We start from the raw sequence: 18,338 nt of genomic DNA on the forward strand, positions 1-18,338 counted from the left end.
ATCCTTCATCTCGGTTGTTTTTCTATCCAATGCTTTACACGTATTCTGTCCGCTCATGCTAGCGCTGTTTGAAGAACCTGCAAAACTTGTAACACTTGCGTTTGTGGGCGTGCTTATACAACTGCTCGAGGTAAACTTCTGAGAAAGGTCTATCGGCTTCAACGGTACCCTCTTGCCTTCCATGCCAACGGCATTCTTGATCTCGCTTTCCAAAATACGTTTCTCGGCCAGGAGCAATTTGTCTGGTGAAGGAAAGAACGCATCAATGTCCCCCTGTTGTAGATATTTGAGGGAGCTTAAAGTTTTGAATCCACGAGATTCGCATTCTTTGCTGCACCTTTCCAAGTGCAATTCTCCTGGAAGACTTTTTAGCCAGTTGTAGAGCTCACTCATTTCGTCCTTCGCCGTACTCGTTTAACCTTCTTTAGCTTTTTTCTATCGCTTCGTGCACGTGTCAAGGACTAAAATTAGAACCCGCGCTTTTGACAAGGAGGCGGGACAACTCAAACAATTTCGCGCTCTGTGATTGGCTAACTTGTCAAAAAAGTTTGTTGGGTGGCCACGGTAAGGCGCGTCGCGCTGTAAAGGTTATTTTTTAATGATTAGAATTTAATACATCATTTCGAGTGGGCTTTTTAATTTTTATAAAGAAATATCTGTTTTGGTCAGGCAAGGTTGGTATCATGTGTTTTCTATTTCTAGCATAAACTTCTTTAAACTTTTGAACTTTTTTTTCATAGAAAACGTAAAACATTTAAGTGACAGTCCGTGTAAGGATCGACCGCTCAATTTGGATGAAAAGTTGGATTTCCTTCAAAATTTCTCCACCAAACAAGGTTGATATAAGGTAGAAGAAAAAACATTTCTTGGGTTCTCGTTCTTGATAATACTTGAGATTTTAAGGCTAAAGTCATCGATACCCGAGACCCACAAGAGGGGCCTTTCAGCAAGCCGAAATTAGCCCAATTTTAAATGCTTGGTGCCAAGCGTATATTTAACAGACGAATACAAGAATAACACCAGTAATAGATATACCATAGTACTTGATACAAGTGGTAAAACCAAATTAAATCATTTCAAAGTTTTAAAATGATAGTCATTTAGACAAGGCAATGTCCGCGCCATTTGCAAGTAGCGGGCGAAGTACCGTAGCAAAAATCAAAATTTCTCAAAATTCTGACTTACTCCGAAAAAGTCTTCTATTTTTCTGAAAGGTATAAAGATAGTTCTTTAAAACCATGAAATAATATTTAGTGGCATCCGAGAATTTGAGGAGATATAGACAGAGAAAAGTTCTAGAAATCCGGCAAACAGTCGAACTCAAATGTCACTAGCACAATTCTAAATTTTATCAAATTCGACTTCGGTTGACTTATCCACAAACGTAAATAACCTGTTATCATAAAAAGGAGAATATTTTAAGTCTCACCTTAAAATTGTCACCGCTCTTCTTTTACGGAATCATTTCTATGGCATTTCTTTTGAGATTATTTCCACTTTTTCGGCCACGCTACTTGTTATGTCCGGAAGAGTTCGATTTCCTCTTGCTTTGATTGCTGCCATACTCCGCATAAATACTGAACGTTTCCGTAGTGGTCCGTGGAACGAGTGAAGGTTATCGTCTCAACATTTTGCTGGTTGACGAATACAACAGCAGCATCAAAAGGAGGGAAGAAAATCGAGCAAGTTTGGTCAACTTTGTTTGGAAAAACCGGCCGCCATATTGGTTTCGAAGTGTTGCCGCTGACCGCATCAACAAACTGTGCTGAGCAAATAAATATAGATAATCGATGTAAAAATGCTTCCAAAGCTATTTTGTTAGGAAGACAATGTCCAAAGAGGTAAATTGCTCATTTGCTGTTATACTAAACGAACAGTGGCGAGGAAGATGTCGTTTCTCTCCGCGAATGTCTCCATGACATTAATAATCACCTTCGAAATTGTCACTTGTCACGCGAGAATGTGACGGAGGTAACCGTTATTCTCGCTCGGGCTGGCCTGTTTGACCTCGGGGTTAGTAAGGTGAAAGATATGACTGTGTGCCCAAAACACAGAAACAATCTTGGCAGGTACTGGCAGTCCCCAAGAACCTGTCAATACCCGGAACATTCTGGAAAGCTGAAGAAAGTTGAAGACGGAAATGTGATGAATTTCAAAACGGCCAAAGAGGTTCTTACTTTATTTGGTGAGAAGATACAAGTGGGATCCCGTAAGTACCATTGAAATTAACTACCTTTTTAGACAAGTATTTATAAACATTTAAAATTGCACAATTGTATAAATTATCATCGGCAATCATTGTGTTCCAAGGAGTTCTTGTTTATTTAGGTAATTTAATTATATTATTTCTCTTTAATTAGCAATTTGTACATCATGCCGAAAAAAACACAAGGAGAAGCTCGAGAAGGCGACATGGCTGCAAAGTTTTTCCGAAGACGAGTCTCCCATTAGTGAAAGTTCCGACAGGTAATTATTTATTTACCAAAGCTCCACAGTACACCCGTTTTCACAGTTGTAAGTGAAAAAAAAAAGAATTTCTGCATTCTCACTTATGAAAGGAATTGTTTTACAGGTATGCCAAACAAGAGGCTAAGTTGGCTATCAAACATGTTATATCTTCTACACCATAATTTATAAAGAAGTGGCAACACCCCTAAAGACATTTAACGAAACGGATGTCGATTGGAACCCAGAAGGTGATTATGATGCCTTAATAACAAACACACCTTTCCCGTAATAATTAGCTTTCACTATTTTATTCCAGCAAACGCCCTCTATCTACATTTATTTTTAACAAACTCACACGATGTCTAAATATGACAAAAAGTCATTGTCATTAGTTATCCGTATATAACAGATGTTCACTAGATATATAGATGTCCTGCGATGAACGTAGGGTACTAACTATGTGCGTACTTGGTTACTAGGATTTGTACCAAGTTTTGCAAAGTGTTGCATTACCATTTTTTTTTTACTTCAAATGTGTTTACAATTTGTTGAATAATAAAACAATTATCCCGCTAAAACATGCGGGAAAGCGTCCGTTTTTAGCCCACTCGGCCTACGACGTCGTCGGCCAAGTATCAGGCGGTTTCCGCGTGACATTGCCAAAGAATTAGCGCTTCTCCATATTATTTGCGCTCCTACTCTGGTAATGAAAACGCCTCCAAATTCTGCATCCTAGATTGTACGAGCTAGAAATAAACCGACTTTCGAACTTTCCTTTCACCCAAATACCAGTTTAATTTACATTTTTAACTTGTGATTCCCAGTCCCATTGACCCAAATCCCATTTTCCTAGTGAAAATATAGGCAAACGCAAGTTACCATTTTACCCTTTCAGGAACCTTTGTTATTTATTTTATTATTTTTTTACTTGCTAACAGGTGGGACAAACAGAAAAAAGTGGTTGCGATTCACAGTTTTCTCTAACCAAAACTGCAACTCTGCATTCCATATTTGAGGTAAGCCTCAGTGGGGATACCCTTTTGTCTACGTACAACCGGCTACCGTAATGATTCAATTTAGCGCCCGGGGCGCTTATTTACTTTTGGCACCTCAAGGGAGGGCGCTTATTCGAGACAGGGCGCTTATTCGGGACAGGGCGCTTATTTAATTTTTTGAGAAACAACCAAATGTATCTTATAATAACAGGAACTGTAACAGCTAGAAATTGTTAAAAGTTTAGTTACTTTTAAAATAGTTCTTCATTTTAACAGTAAATATATACATGAACTGTACGGTGAACGGTCAGGAGTTTATCTAGTTGACGTCAGTGACTTCAGTAGGGCCAGTTATCCACAATAGGGGCAGTTATTAAAATAGGGGTGCTTATAAGAATGGGGGCGCTAATAAGAATGGGAGCGCTTATTGGAATAGGGGCGCTTATTTACAAAAACACATTCGAAGGGGGGCGCTTATTCGGAAGGGGGCGCTTATTGGAAGGAGGGCGCTAAATCGAATCATTACGGTACAATGAATCTTGTGGCTGAGAGGGCAAATGCACACCACAATCCGCTTACGTTTCAGCGGGACGTTCCGTGGGAAAACGCCAGCCAAGAAACAAAATCGCAGTAAGTTGACAAAGCCAGAGAAGATTGTCTCCTCGTGTGCAATATGATTGCACCAGAAAGCGGGGCTGAGTTGTACAACGCTCTTACCTCCCAGCGTGGAATTGAGCCTTCTCCAGAAATGGAAGCGCTGATGACAGCCTATAGAAATGCTAAGACCGCGCATTTAGGTATCCAATCCCCGTATTGATGAAGCTTCACGAGCCGTACGAAAAGATCACCCGTTATCAAGTGAAGCGAGCAAGAAGTCACGCGAAACTGCATGGTCCTGGAACCATACCAGAAAAGGAGATGAAGCATCGTGTGCGCCTTGATATGGCCAAGGTAGATCATTTCCTCGAGTTTGCCCATCGACCATATTTCTATCAAGATGTGGCCTATGGTAGCCGAATACTAAAACTTGACAGCGGAGAGAAGATCCCCATGCCAAATGTAATTCGGACCGTCACACGATCTACCATGGTCAAGCAATACCAGAGTTTCTGCGAGGAGGAAAACTTCAACCCTTTGAGTCGGTCAACTTTATTCAAAATTTTAGATGTGAGACAGACATCTCAACGGAGGTGAGAACGACATATTTATTTTCTATATCCAGAAGCTTATCACAAGCTTTAAGCTTCTGATATACTTCTATGTACTTGCGACATGTTCCAGTTGGGATATATTCTATAAAAGCAACTTCCCTGGCCTAAATTTGGTGCTCGAAAAAATCCTGAGCTCGAGTTGGTTACTCATATGACTTATACAATTTTTCACCAATTAAGGTCACTTCAAGGATTGAATAATATCGCTGCCGATGGTGCTGCAGGATTCCAAACAATGGAAAGAATTGTTGACGATCTCAAAGAAAAAGGGAGTGACAGGGAGTGGTGCGTATCCGCAAAAAGAAGACTGCAAGAGGGAAAACGATATCTTAAGACAGATTACCGAGTCCACTGCAGCGAGGAGGGTTCCCCATGTAAAGACCACGCAGCTGCCGAAAATTTGCCTTAAGTGACCCTGTAGAGAAAGATTTCAAAGAGGAATGTGATCATGAACATAACTTGAGATGCGACATGTGTGAAGACCTTAACGATGTTATGAACGCTGTTAAGCGACAGATTTGCGAATCATTTGCTTCTCTGTACAGCAAAGAATATGAGGAGGACTTGCTGTACGACTTTGAACACGCCAGAACGGACATTATTCAGTGGAAAGCCCATGTTTTGCGATCGGTGAATCAAGACAAGGCAAAGCACGACGTCATAAGAAATCTTAACGAAAGCACTGTCTTGGTGGTGATGGACTGGGCGATGAAATTTTTGCAGATGAAGTACAGAGAGAAGCAGTCAGACTGGTATGCTAAACGAGGTATCAGTTGGCACGTGTCGACGGTTATTTTTAAAGAAGAAGCATCCGGTAACGTGGAAGTCCAAACATACGCCCACCTGTTTGATTGCTGTCAGCAAGATTGGTTCGCTGTCTGCTCTATTTTTAAAAATCTTCTGGAAAATGTCTTAGCATCCAGGCCCTCCATTAACAGCGTATTTCTTTGCTCGGATGAGGCAGGATGCTATCATAACAATGCCCTCGTTGCTTCTTTGAAAGATGTCGGACAAAGACTAGGCGTTCAAGTGAAAAGTTACGACTACTCCGAGCCTGCCTATGGCAAGGATGTATGCGACCGAATTTTGTGCCCCATGAAGAGCTCAATTCGTTGCTACTGCGATGAAGGCCATAATATTAACTGTGCTGTAGACATGCGCACTGCACTATTCGAGCGTCCAGTCCGTGGAGTTACTGCTTTCGTATGTGCCATCGACGAGAAAAAGAACACTCTTAACGTCAACAAAATTGATGGCTTAAGTAAACTCCATAACTTCACATACGATGACAAAGGCATACGCGTTTGGAGAGCTTATGGAATACGATGATATGATATGACATGCGCATTGTGGGTGTAAATCTATGTAACACTTCATTAGAGTGAACGTCATTTTCGTAGGCTTATGGCATAAGTCACTCTACTTTTTTTACTTTGTTGTGTTTGTCTACATAAGCAGATTAGGGAGCGTCCATTTCAGGAGGACTTGCATAAAATGGGGCAGGGATGTTCCTCGTCTCGTTTAGGGATGTAAATTTCAGATTTTTGGTCTCGCTTTGGGAGTTCCAGGCAAAACTCCAAACTTTTTTTCTAGCCAAAATGATCTCTTTTCGGGCTGCACCGAAAGAAATATACAAATATTAATTCTATTCTTAGTTTTTTGGTGACTTTCATGGGTCAAGAAAAGCTTGAGCCACACCCAAGTTAGTTTCTTTTAGGGGCTCTTTTTAAAATTTTCTACAAGAATCCCTGCCCCTTCTATACAGGAGCCTTCCACCGGGAAAAAAAAAACTAAGATCTACCTTAATGATCTGGCGCTTATTTACTTTTGACAACTCAAGGGAGGGCGCTTAAACGAGACAGTTTGGGAGAGGGCGCTTATTCAATTTTTGTTAGAAACAACCGAGAGTTTAAAAAAAAATACTTATATAAATATAAAGATAACTAACGATAACAGAAACTGTAATGTTCAGTAACAAATTGTTTTTTGTTTGTAATGCACTATTACGTATGTCAGCTATTTAAGGAAGACTGAACCACGTTCGATACGTACTCTGAAGGCGCTGTAATGATATTAGAATTTGGGCGCTTATCATGACAAAAACTCATTCAGAAGGGGGCGGTTATTGGAAGGATGACGCTAAATCGAATCATTACGGTATACCTAAATCAATGTGTATATCGGATATCATGTACCTGCTTTCCCATACTCCCTTCGAGAACAGGGAATACCAAGGGCGCGAATAAGGTTTATCTCAGTCACATTCTCGCGTGACAATAGTTGGAAATGTCAGCCGTCCTCTCGTCTGGTGCTCGTCCTAGAGACATTTGCTTAAGAATTATTTTTGAAAAAACATCTTTACCTCTATTTGGCCCACACTGTAAAAGCATTTTTTATCGATTACTTCATCGATTATCCTATTTATTCACTTTTTGCCATTGATTTGCTCAGCACAATTTGTTGATGCGGTCAGCAGTAGTACTTTGAAACCAATATGGCGGCTGGTTTTTCAAAACAAACTTCCACGATTTTCTTCCTTCCTTTTGATGCTGTTGTTGTATTCGTCAACCAGCAAAATTTTGAGACGATTACCTTCACTTGTTCCACGGAGCACTTCGGAAACATTCAGTATTTATGCAGAGTATGGCAGCAATCCAAGCAAGAGGAGTTCGAACTCTTCCGGACATAACAAGTGCAGCGTGGCCGAAAAAGTGCAAATAATCTCAAAAGTAATGCCATGGAAATGATTCTGTAAAAGAAAAGCGGTGGGAATTTTAAGGTGAGACTTGAAATATTCTTTTATTTATGATAACAGGTTATTTACGTTTGTGGATAAGTTAACCGAAGCCGAAATTGATAAAATTTGGAATTGTGCTAGAGACATTTGAGTTCGACTGTTTGCCGGATTTCTTGAACTTTTCTCCGTTTATATCTCCTCAAATTCTCGGGTGCCACTAAATATTATTTCATGGTTTTAAAGAACTATCTTTATACCTTTCAGAAAAATAGAAGACTTTCTCGGAGTAAGTCAGAATTTTAAGAAATTTTGATTTCCGCTACTTGCAAATGGCGTGGACATTGCCTTGTCTAAATGACTATCATTTTAAAACTTTGAAATGATTTAATTTGGTTTTACCACTTGTATCAAGTACTATGGTATATCTATTACTGGTGTTATTCTTGTATTCGTCCGTTAAATATACGCTTGGCACCAAGCATTTAAAATTGGGCTAATTTCGGCTTGCTGAAAGGCCCGTTTTGTGGGTTTCGGGTATCGATGACTTTAGCCTCAAAATCTCAAGTATTATCAAGAACGAGAACCCAAGAAATGTTTTTTCTACTACCTTATATCAACCTTGTTTAGTGGAGAAATCTTGAAGGAAATCCAACTTTTCATCCAAATTGAGCGGTTGATCCTTACACGGACTGTCACTTAAACGACCTATATTGATCTAAAATACCAAAATAAAAGAATTCTGACGATCTTAAAGCCATTGAATTTAAATCATTTTTTTATTTTAAGATCTGAAAAAATATCTTCAGAAATCTTAAAAATCTCTGATGTTTCAATGGCGTTATTGTCATAATCTGCCCGTATGATTTCACCTCAAGACTTTAGAAATTAGAAATTGGCTCTGATTAAAAATTTATGCAAAATAGATTAAAAATTTGTTTGAAAGATTTTTGCGCAAAATAGGAAAACTTTTTTTTTATTATTAATTTTTTGAGTGTTTGGACCGGGAAACATTTAATTTACAATGAACAACCATTACATCCTGATAGTTCCCGCATAGCAAAATAACTTCTCAAGCTCATAAGTAATTCATAAATTTACAAGCCAATCAGGATACGCCAATTTGGTCAGGTGCGTGTGGTTTGAAACCCCGATGAAACACTGGACAAACGCCTTTGATGAAATATCAAACTCTAGAGTTTGATAAAACGTCATACCCTCGTGATGCAGGGTTATCCTAATTTAAATATTAATGGCACAAACACCGACTGAATAGACGACCTTCTCTTTAGAATCACTCTAAAATTACCTTTACAATGCAATTCAAAAACGTTCCTGAATATCTCGTAGCGACCACCGTTCTTATTCACAACCGAGTTTTGGACAAGTTTTGTGAGCCAATACTTTAAAGACAGATTATCCAGGTCCTCCAATTTCTCTTTAAGACTTTGCACGCAGTGAACATCATAATCCTTGAACACACTTCCCGGGTCAAGTAAAGGGAATTTTTGCTCGCCCGCTGTTTGGCAAGTACTCAAAACCTCAACGGCTCACTTGTCTTTGTACTGGGTACTTCTACGCTTGGACTGTGCAAGCAAGGATTCTTATTGCACACTTTTGGGCGGCCGAAACCGGCAAGATTCATCCTCAGCTAATCCTTCCACGATTCAAATCTAGCAGGACGCCACTGCATGCAAATTGTGGCGGCTTGACGTAAACAAGCTTAGTTGTGAAAAACACGGATCTTACATAAACATCACAAACTATGCGCTAATTATATAAAAGATTGCAACAACTAAAATGTTGATGTGAATAATATTCTTTGTTTGCAATGAGGTCCCGATTGTAATTTATACGCTCATTAAACAAAAGAAATAAAAAATTAAGCTTTCTTGAATAATATCTTTTGTACATTTGCAATTAGGCGTCGATTGAGAAGCTATTTCAAAAACTCGTGCTCGTGTTTTATCGGGGTTTCCATTACTCACAAACAATTATCATCAGTTTTTTCCTCTTTGGAAATCCCGATGAAACACGAGCACTCGTTTTTTGAAATATTACGTAGCACCTTAGTTTAAATATAATTTGTCCATACTCTGAAGGTAATTTTCTAGTTCTTTTTTCCCTGCTTTCCCAGGCCAGTACAGTGAAGTTTGTCAATACAGAAATGGGTAAATTTTGTTCGACGGCGTTCAGTCTGCTCTTCACGTCAGTTGTTTTGGCATCTGCAATTGGGGATTCATGCCAGACTATATTGATGAATCGTTGTATGAAAGCTTACGGAGAAGATCTACGCGCTACTTCCGAAAGCGTAGGAGACCACTGCTATAGAATACAGGTATGAAGAGAAATAAGCGCGGATGTTTAATGAAGAAAAGCATTAATTGTCCAGGTATTTCTTCCACGTTGTGGTGGAGCTGCCCCTATATTTCAAGTATCGGTGCTTGGCTAGACATACAAATCTTGTAAATTGTAAGGAACAGATCGACATGGAATAATCATTCAATATATTTCAATTTACTTTACATTCGCATGAATATCTAAAAATATGCTAGGAGGCCTGATCGAGAAAACACGTTTGGCGTCAAAACTTGATCTCGGAATTTTTCTTTGTCTCACGTTTGGGACGAATGTACACTTTAAATTTACCATCTTTCATCATTTATTTCTCGTCTAATGCTTTCGACATTGCTGATCCAAACAGAATGCAGGACGAGTATTACAGAAAAGCCTAGTAAAACGCGTAGCTTTTCAAGAGTCACTCCATAGCTCAATGGTTTGAGGGTCCAATCGGTATCTGCACATGACAAATAAACTTTTCATATTTATTACTTATTTACCAAGCTTAAAATTTACTGTCTATAATTACTTATTACACCTTTGATGCTTTCTACATTGCTGACATGGCCTAGCCCACCAAGAGTCTTCTTAGCTAAATGGTTATCACCGGAATCTGGGAGGTTATAGGTTTGAATTCTGTCGGGGACTGAGAACTTTTCTTTGTCCCACGCTCATGACGAATGGGTGCTTCATCTCGATCAGTCTCTGAAGGTACGCACCGACAATGTACATCGATTCAAGGAAACAAAATAGGTTGCATCATGTGTGTAAAAACTGCATTACTTAGTTTTTGTTTTCGATTTACATTCTTTGCTTTTTCCTGGTCGACCTAAACAATTTAAACTTATTAAAAACCTCGACTCTTCGTGTGAATAGTTGTTATTCTAGCAAATACTAGAAATATTTATTAGTATATTTCAATTTGAATATATTAACCTAGAAGAGATAGAAACGTCAGTTTTCACTGATAGACTCTTTGCATAAATGGCGTCCGCACTGATATACAGTTATACCCTAAGCCTCACATTTTCATACAAAATCCACTGTCTATAAACACCCATTAATCAACTTCCTCATGTTTTGGAATGAATATAAAATCAGGCCAAAATATTAACAAACAAATTCTCCTAACTGGTCCCATACCTTTCTTTTGATATGGTTGGGAGAAGTTACACTTGGAGGTAATTTTCTTATATCAACCCTTTAAACCCTGAATATCAGCAAGCAAATTCTCCTAGCTGGTCACCGCATAACTCCTATGGTAAGGCTGGGGGAAGTTAACAAGAGGTCACATACTTCATTTAATGGCCAGCAGTTCACGGTTCGCCAGGGTTAGAGGTAATGAAATCTGCTTATCAATGTCAGGGCCCAAAGGGGGTGATTATTGCATAGCTATAACAAAACAACAACAACAACAACTAAGTGTGGCTGAAAATGGGGAAGTGGGTGACAAAGTGCTCCACCAAAAATATGTCAGCCCCTTGTACTCCTGGAGTGTCAAGCTAACAAAACTTACAGCCCAGGGAGAGGCACACGCTGGATAGAGAGGAGGGAGTAGGGCCACCTCTCAGGGCCGACAGTGAGCATTCCTGGGTAGAGAAGAGGGAGTTGGGCCTCATCTCTGATTGGAGGGAGTTGGGCTTCCACTAACCTAAATCCAGGGAGTACAGAATAAAGGGAGTTTGGCCTCCAAAAATATCGAGTCTATGGGGGGCAAAAGTGTGACAAGAGGAGCACTTTATCCCCACAAAATGCAATGCATTCCCCCATTGACGAGCCACAACAGTAGAATAAACAAAAGTAATAAGGTCCAAAAGAAATTACAAAGAGTCCAATAGTGTTTGGGAAACTTGTGCCAGAACTGAGAGCGGGGTTTTGATATATCTCTCGAAACAGTCTGAAGACCATCTACCCAGAACCTTAATAAGCCATGGGGGCAAATTGGCTGAAACAGCTGTGGTGGCTGCACCTATTCTAAAGCTATGCCCAGCGTATTCTTTGGAATCCAGCCCCCCCTTAGAAAGAAGGAGCCTTGTTTCTTTTGTACGGTTTTCCTGAGTAAGAAAGGAGCCAGATTCATAGGAGAAAAGGGGCCCAGTATTAGCAAATAGTTCTCCCAATTACTATAGACTGCCTTGTTCTAAAGGGGTCTGTCTTTGAAACCTTTAAACGAACCAGCATCTACTTGGGGGAAGAGGGGGGCATAAAGGTCACATTCGAAAAAGTAAGATGGCATTTTGGATCAAAATTAGAGTTACATGTAAGTTCACCAATACGAAGGAAACCGAAGAAGGCCAGAGTCATAGCTGCCCAAATCATGAGGGAATCCCTGTTGTCAGTATATTTGACATTGAGAAGTTGATAAAATAAATTTAATAAGCCCAATGTGATTGGTCTGCGAACTCTAGAATGCACACCCTGGGATCGTTTGATTGCCCGAAGAACAAGCTGCAGGCGAAAAAATTTGGAAAGGTTCAATTCATGACCATTGCTAGAGTGGTGGTGGTGTTTTACTGCAGATAAATAATTATTTATAGTACTATGTTTTATTATATGACTATCTCTGTGAGCGGTCAAGATGAAGCAAATCACGCGCTCTGATTGGCTACCCGAGCGGTCAAGATGGAGCCATCTTGACCGCTCGGGATCGCGCCCGCTGCGTTCCCGCGAAAAAAATTTCTTCGCCGGTCGAAAAAGTTTTTCGTAACAAGTTTTCACGAAGCGAACTAGTTTCTGGACAACAACAACAACGACATGGAGTCCGAAAGCGAAGAAAAAGGTCACGAAGTGAATGAAAACAAAGAAAACAACATTGTTAACGAGTTTTGTGAATTTATTTTGCAACAAAAACCTGTCAACACAAAGTTGAAAACGCAAACTGACGTGAAGACATGAAAGCGGTTTTGTTTGGAGGAAAATGAGAGCAGAGAAGCAAAAGACATACCTGAGGAAGAACTGAACTTGTTGTTATACAAGTTTTTCAAACATGTCAAGAAAGTAGACAGAACAGAGTACGAGCCAGGCACCTTAACATCTTTCCAGCAAAGTCTCCAACGCTCGTTGAACGAGAGTGGGTCAAGCAGTAACATCATTGACGGAGAAAAGTTCAAGCTCTCTCGTGAAGTTCTAAGTTCTAAACGCCGCCAACTCGTTGTAGAACACGGAAAAGGAAACAGACCGCTAGCGGCCAGGGAGCTCACGGAGGCAGACGAAGACAGGCTTTTTGCTTGCGGCGAATTTGGCGACTCAAATCCGACTGCTTTGCAGCGAACTGTTTGGTGGGTTCTTGCTCTTCATTTCGGCTTCCGAGCTCGTGATGAAAGCCGTCGGTTGAAGTGGGGACATGTCGCTTTGGAAAAAGATCCTGAAACAGAAAATGAAATCCTGGTGTTGAAGTACGAGCGAGGGTCTAAGACGCGACAAGGCCAAGACAAGTCACACAGTGTTCGTGCGTTTCATCCCACTGCTCAAGCCACTGGAAATGAGCGCTGCCCTGTAAAATTGTACAAAGAGTTCGCCAAGCGTCGCCCAGAAGAGATGAATCGACCAGATTCTCCGTTTTATTTAGCAATTAAACACCAACGAAAACCAGGCGACAACGTGTGGTTTATGCGTGCTCCCCTCGGCCACAACGAGATTGGAAAATTTCTTTCCACTGCTGCGAAAAATGCTGGCCTGCAAGGCAGAGTGACCAACCATTCCGTGCGGAAAACATGCATCTCACGTCTCCTAGATGCCGATGTATCTGAAAACTATGTAGCACAGCTAAGTGGCCATCGGAGTCTAAAAAGTCTCGACGCCTATAAATCCGCCTCGTTTGATCATCAACGGCGAATGTCCCATGCGCTAAGCAGCTCGAACGGCAACCAGGCTACAGCTTTGTCTCGCACAGAAACCACAACCCATCCTACTGAGTACTAGTCTGTTACCAGTGTGGAATCCAACAGTTTTAATCCAATCCAGATGGGATCCGGTTTCTTTTCTGGTGCCACAATTGGCAGTTTTAACAACTGCACTTTCAACATTCAACTTGTGTCAGGGCAGGCAGTGCACACCACAGATGCGCCAGAATCCAGCACTGCAAAGCGTTAAAGGATCGAAAACGGCGGCCAGATGGATTAAACTCTCGGCAAACTGTCATTTGTTTGAGGCAACAGAAACTTGATTTTGTAAATTAAAGCACTTTTTAAGACTCTGAGTTCTAGAAAGGAGTCAAATTTTCCTGTTAGTCGCATCGTGCTTTTGACTTCGACAATTCGACTCGATCCATTCAAGTATTTGACAGCCACTCTTCAAACGTGTAAGCCAACGAAATGATTTGATTTTCTGCTTGGCCCAATCAGGATAAAGTTGTACGCGTCATTGATTTCGCATGTAAAGGGCTTCTTTTTTCAGTGGTTTCAATAAACAAAAACATTTACAGTCTTTCGCTTCTTCGGGTCATATAAAAAATCCTTTATTGACCAAGCTTGTTCGTTCAAGATGGCGGGATATTGGCCTCGTTCTTGTTTTGCGTGTTTATGGACCTCGACTTCGTCTCGGTCCATAAACACGCAAAAAAAAGAACTTGGCCAATATCCCGCCATCTTGACCTCACGCTTAGCCAATAACCCATATGTACTGAACGGGCCATGCACACCGAAAAGTTTATTAAGATATCCTCATCGAGGGGGAACTTGGGAGAAACTCTCATTTGTGAGCAAAAGGCATAAAATTGTCGCACACCGGAACTATATGCTTTCTTTGTTTTATGAGAAAGCGCCATTCCCAGGTAATACTTAGCTTCCCTATTCAAAGACTGTGCAGGTGGGCAGGTATGGGTTCTGGAGCTGCATTGGACTGAGGGGCTAGCTGACGGAAACGCTCCATTGGAGAGAATTGACTTCAATGTTGCTCGTGTTGAAACTGAACAAAGACAATATGAGCATTGAATATGCTCTTTACAAAAGGCCCGATGCTATTGGTCGATGATGGGTTTCCTGGGGTACTCACGTGAAAAGATCACATGAGGTAGATTACTGGACAAAATTCAAAGCTCAAACAAGAGTTATTGATTAAATGAAATTAATTTCTGATGGTCAATAAATTGTGATCATGAGGTTAGGATTACAAAGTATGGTTATGCAAATTTGGGTGTCATTTATGCAGAGGTTAGACTGTCCACAGCCTCTCGATTTTTCAACGCAAACAAAGCGAACGAGCAAGCAAAGCGAGTGAGCGAGCGCGAAGCGCGAGCTCCCGGCCCCCCACCCCCTTGCTTCTTCCGTTTTCGCTGGCGTCCAGTTCTCTCGCCGTTCTCACCGCGCGCTCATCGATCGAAAAAACACGAAAAAATAGAGGGCTGTGAACAGTCTATGCAGAGGCCTATGATTATGCATGATTTACGCTTTTGTCTTTCATATCGTTGCTTTAGCAGGATTGTTTTCTTTTCAACTTATTCTTGCAGAAACTTATGACCTGTTTTACCGGTGAGCCCAAATGTCGTGGTGAACTCATTGAAAAGTTCCGTTACTGGATAGTACAAATGGCAATGATGGATAAGATCTTAGGAACCTGTAAGGACGTCGACTACACTGCACTTAAGAGCATTGTGCAAGAATCAGGTTTGTTCGATTGAATCTTTCATGACGTGTATATGGTTTGGATAAACAGCTGATGGTTTACATGGCTTAATTTTCTTCCGGAAATTGATAACCTCGTCCGTATTTCACTTAAAGCGTCGCTATTTTAATTACAACTATTACGTGGTGTTGAGGGTTTTTTGGGGGAGGGGGGGGGGAGGGGGAGGGGTGTGGTCAGGAAATTGTTTTATTATCTTTTTTTATGTCACTAGTAATCACAACATATATAAATTGCCCCTGAATTTACTTTTCTTTCATGATCAAAAATTTGTCAATTTTCAGTCTTCGATGCAATTGTTATGGACCACGTTACTTGAATGTCATATTTCATGTTTACAAAAAAGGATGTAAAAATGTTAAAAAATAAAATAGGATCTTTATTTTAAGAAAGAATCAACTGATTTAATTAAGCTTGCGACGTTCATTTTCCTGTCGGGGCATGTTAAAATGTACGAAGGAAACGGCCGTTAACAAAACCAGGATCGGATCGGATTCACAAAACCAGGACCAAACTAAGCCGAAACCGGACGGGATCCGACTGATAAAATCCGGATTGGATCTAAAAAAGGATCTCCGGAAATTCCCGTCAAATAGTCATACGATACCTCTAATCGAAGGTGGCGCAAAAGAAAGTAATTGCATGTTCGCTGTGTGCTTTAAAAGTTTCTTTTTTGTCAGCTCTATCTTGGTAACCTTACCCTACTTTTATCTTCTCTACATCGATAGGGAAAAATCGAGAAAGCGGGCATATGAAAAAAGAAAAATGGAAATAAAAATGAAATAAAGAAGGCTGATACTACGTAGAACACTTAAAGTGACATCGGCTCGATAGAGCACAAACGGAAAGCCAAAATGAAACCGTGGACAGCTGTTTCGACCTAGTTAATTGGGTCTCGTCAGTACAGTGTAGCAGCTAAAGAGTAGAACAACCCGCTCGAAGGCCAGTTGTCTACTAAATATCAGATGGTGATGACCTCAGATGTGCTCACAATAAAATATGTCTGCCAACTGGACAATGTCACAGCGCGTGCCAATTGAGCAATATGCAGAAAATTTGATATTAAATTATCATGCCGATCTCGCTATAAGGAAAATGTGGATAAACAAAATTCTCCTGCAATGTATACATGGTCAAATCATGTTAAAAATATAGAAAGCATATCGGATCCGAAAAGATCAACGGTCCATAAAGAAACTATTAAAACTTATGAAGCATGGGACCGCGAACGAAAATGCTGCTGGTATACAGAGGATCTGTGAACGATATACTGACATATATATTTTTTTAATAAAAGTTTTACGTGACTATTTTGGCGGGAATTTACGACTTTTTTTGGATCCGATCCGGGTTTTGTCAGTTGGATCCCGTCCGGTCCAGGTTTGTTAGTCCGGTACGATCCTGGTTTTGTTAACGGCCACGAAAAACAGTCGTTCCGTTCGGGATGAAAGTAGTTGCTGTCTGATTTTTTAAAGCTAGCTAGTGTTTTTCTTATTAGAAACTATCTATTTCTTTCCAACAGATGTCGGAAAAACTCATCGTTTCCTGGACGATGTTGGTAAGATAGGCGGTTTATTATTCAATTTTGGGTATTTACTACAGAAAGAAAGAGGAACGAATTTCTGCATTATGATCTTTAAATGGAATTCAAACGCCTTGCATTTGTATATAAGATCTCAGCTGTAACTAAGTTAACCCTCAGAATTTTGCCAGGTTTCCCCTATCAGTTCGTAACTACCAATTTCTTTTGTGTGAAGGAAGGCATTGTGAGAGTGTCTTGTCCAAGAACAACACAATAACCAGAGCGCGAACCTGGGCTACTCGATCCGCTTTCTATGTTTTTCAGGTGATTGCCGCTTCTTTCGTACGAGAAGGTCAAACAGTTTAGGAGTTTGTAAGATCACCACCGAGTATTGAAGAAAGTATTTTTTCTTGTCTAAACCATGATATGCGGCAATTAAACGATATACAAACCTTGAAATTCGCCAAATAAACAAACAATTTAGAAACAATTATAAATAATATAATGTGCCGATTTCTTTGACAGAGTACGACACTGTTGACGCTTGTGCTTTGACAGTTCACAAGAACTGTGTGCGTTACTACGTAACTTTACTGGTAAAAGACCATGGACAGATGTGTAAAGATGCTGAGAAACTCAACAAGTGTTACGACTTATACAGCAAAAGCATCAATTGCAATGCTAAGATTATCCAGGAGTACGCGAGCATGGTTGAAGGCGCGGCTCACAGAGTTGTCGAGATAATGCAGAGCCACATGCAAACTTTGTGTAAGGCAGAACTGTAAGCGAGTAGTTTTTTGTGTGGAGTTTTTGAACAGATTCACATTGTGCATGTAATGGAACTATTGATTTAAAACCTTTAATAAAAGTTGGGAATTTATCAGGGAATAAAGTGTCAATCCTGATTCTTACATTATTTACATGTGTTCCGCTCACTTAAGATGGATTTTCACTTTTGCGTAAGTATTTACGCAAGTAAAATGTGCGTTAAAAACGTACATTTACAATTTCCACTAACGCGTAAAAAGTAATAAAAGCGTTTCTTTTTTATATTGTACATAAATACCCGCCATTCTGAATTTTGGCGCCAAAAAGCAAGGAGATCGGGGGTAATTTGATTTGCTTGCCGCCAACGTAATGCCACCCGCTGGTGACAAGCGTTTCCTTCTCCATTTTTACCTACGGCAAAGACGCTAGAGACAACAAAAATAGCGCAAGAGATACTGGGTAAGAGAGCTGTTTCGAAACCGTTATCAAGTTGGTGAATACCACACGTAAGTAAAAGAAATGCGCGAGACACCATAAAGGGGATAAAGATTTGGGTAAGCCTTCCCGGCTTCGCAATTCACAGCCTACGTAACCTGACGCCAGGCTTTTTCTTTAACTACTGCGTTCTTGTAATTTGGGTGTGTAGACAGTAAATCCTCGCCTCCGGGCACAATTCGCCCTCATTTTCATCAATGTGACGC

The 18,338-nt window shown here is 40.4% G+C and overlaps 1 protein-coding gene across 2 annotated transcripts; it reads left to right on the forward strand.

Moving 5' to 3' along the window:
* The first annotated feature begins 611 nt into the window (after nt 1–611).
* Nucleotides 612–17,761, forward strand: LOC144643801 (uncharacterized). Of its 2 annotated transcripts, none has more exons than XM_078503154.1 (5): nt 612–687; nt 9,541–9,726; nt 15,175–15,331; nt 16,870–16,905; nt 17,395–17,761. In XM_078503154.1, the coding sequence occupies exons 2-5, from the start codon at nt 9,556–9,558 to the stop codon at nt 17,652–17,654; spliced, it is 624 nt and encodes a 207-aa protein (XP_078359280.1). In that variant the 5' UTR covers nt 612–687; nt 9,541–9,555; the 3' UTR covers nt 17,655–17,761. The 2 variants fall into 2 exon arrangements, with proteins under 2 accessions (XP_078359280.1, XP_078359279.1); XM_078503153.1 differs by having other exon boundaries at nt 622–674; nt 9,526–9,726.
* Nucleotides 17,762–18,338: the final 577 nt, after the last annotated feature.

The sequence above is a fragment of the Oculina patagonica genome, chromosome 2 (assembly GCF_052425735.1).
Source record: "Oculina patagonica isolate OP01 chromosome 2, crgOcupat, whole genome shotgun sequence".
In the NCBI taxonomy this organism is placed as follows: Eukaryota; Metazoa; Cnidaria; class Anthozoa; order Scleractinia; family Oculinidae; genus Oculina; species Oculina patagonica.

Excerpts from the sequence above, each read along its gene's own strand:
- LOC144643801 (XM_078503154.1), top strand. The coding sequence starts at position 9,556 with ATGGGTAAATTTTGTTCGACGGCGTTCAGTCTGCTCTTCACGTCAGTT. Across the intron at positions 15,332-16,869 it reads GAGCATTGTGCAAGAATCAG|ATGTCGGAAAAACTCATCGT; the intron begins GTTTGTTCGATT and ends TCTTTCCAACAG. Across the intron at positions 16,906-17,394 it reads TCGTTTCCTGGACGATGTTG|AGTACGACACTGTTGACGCT; the intron begins GTAAGATAGGCG and ends TTTCTTTGACAG.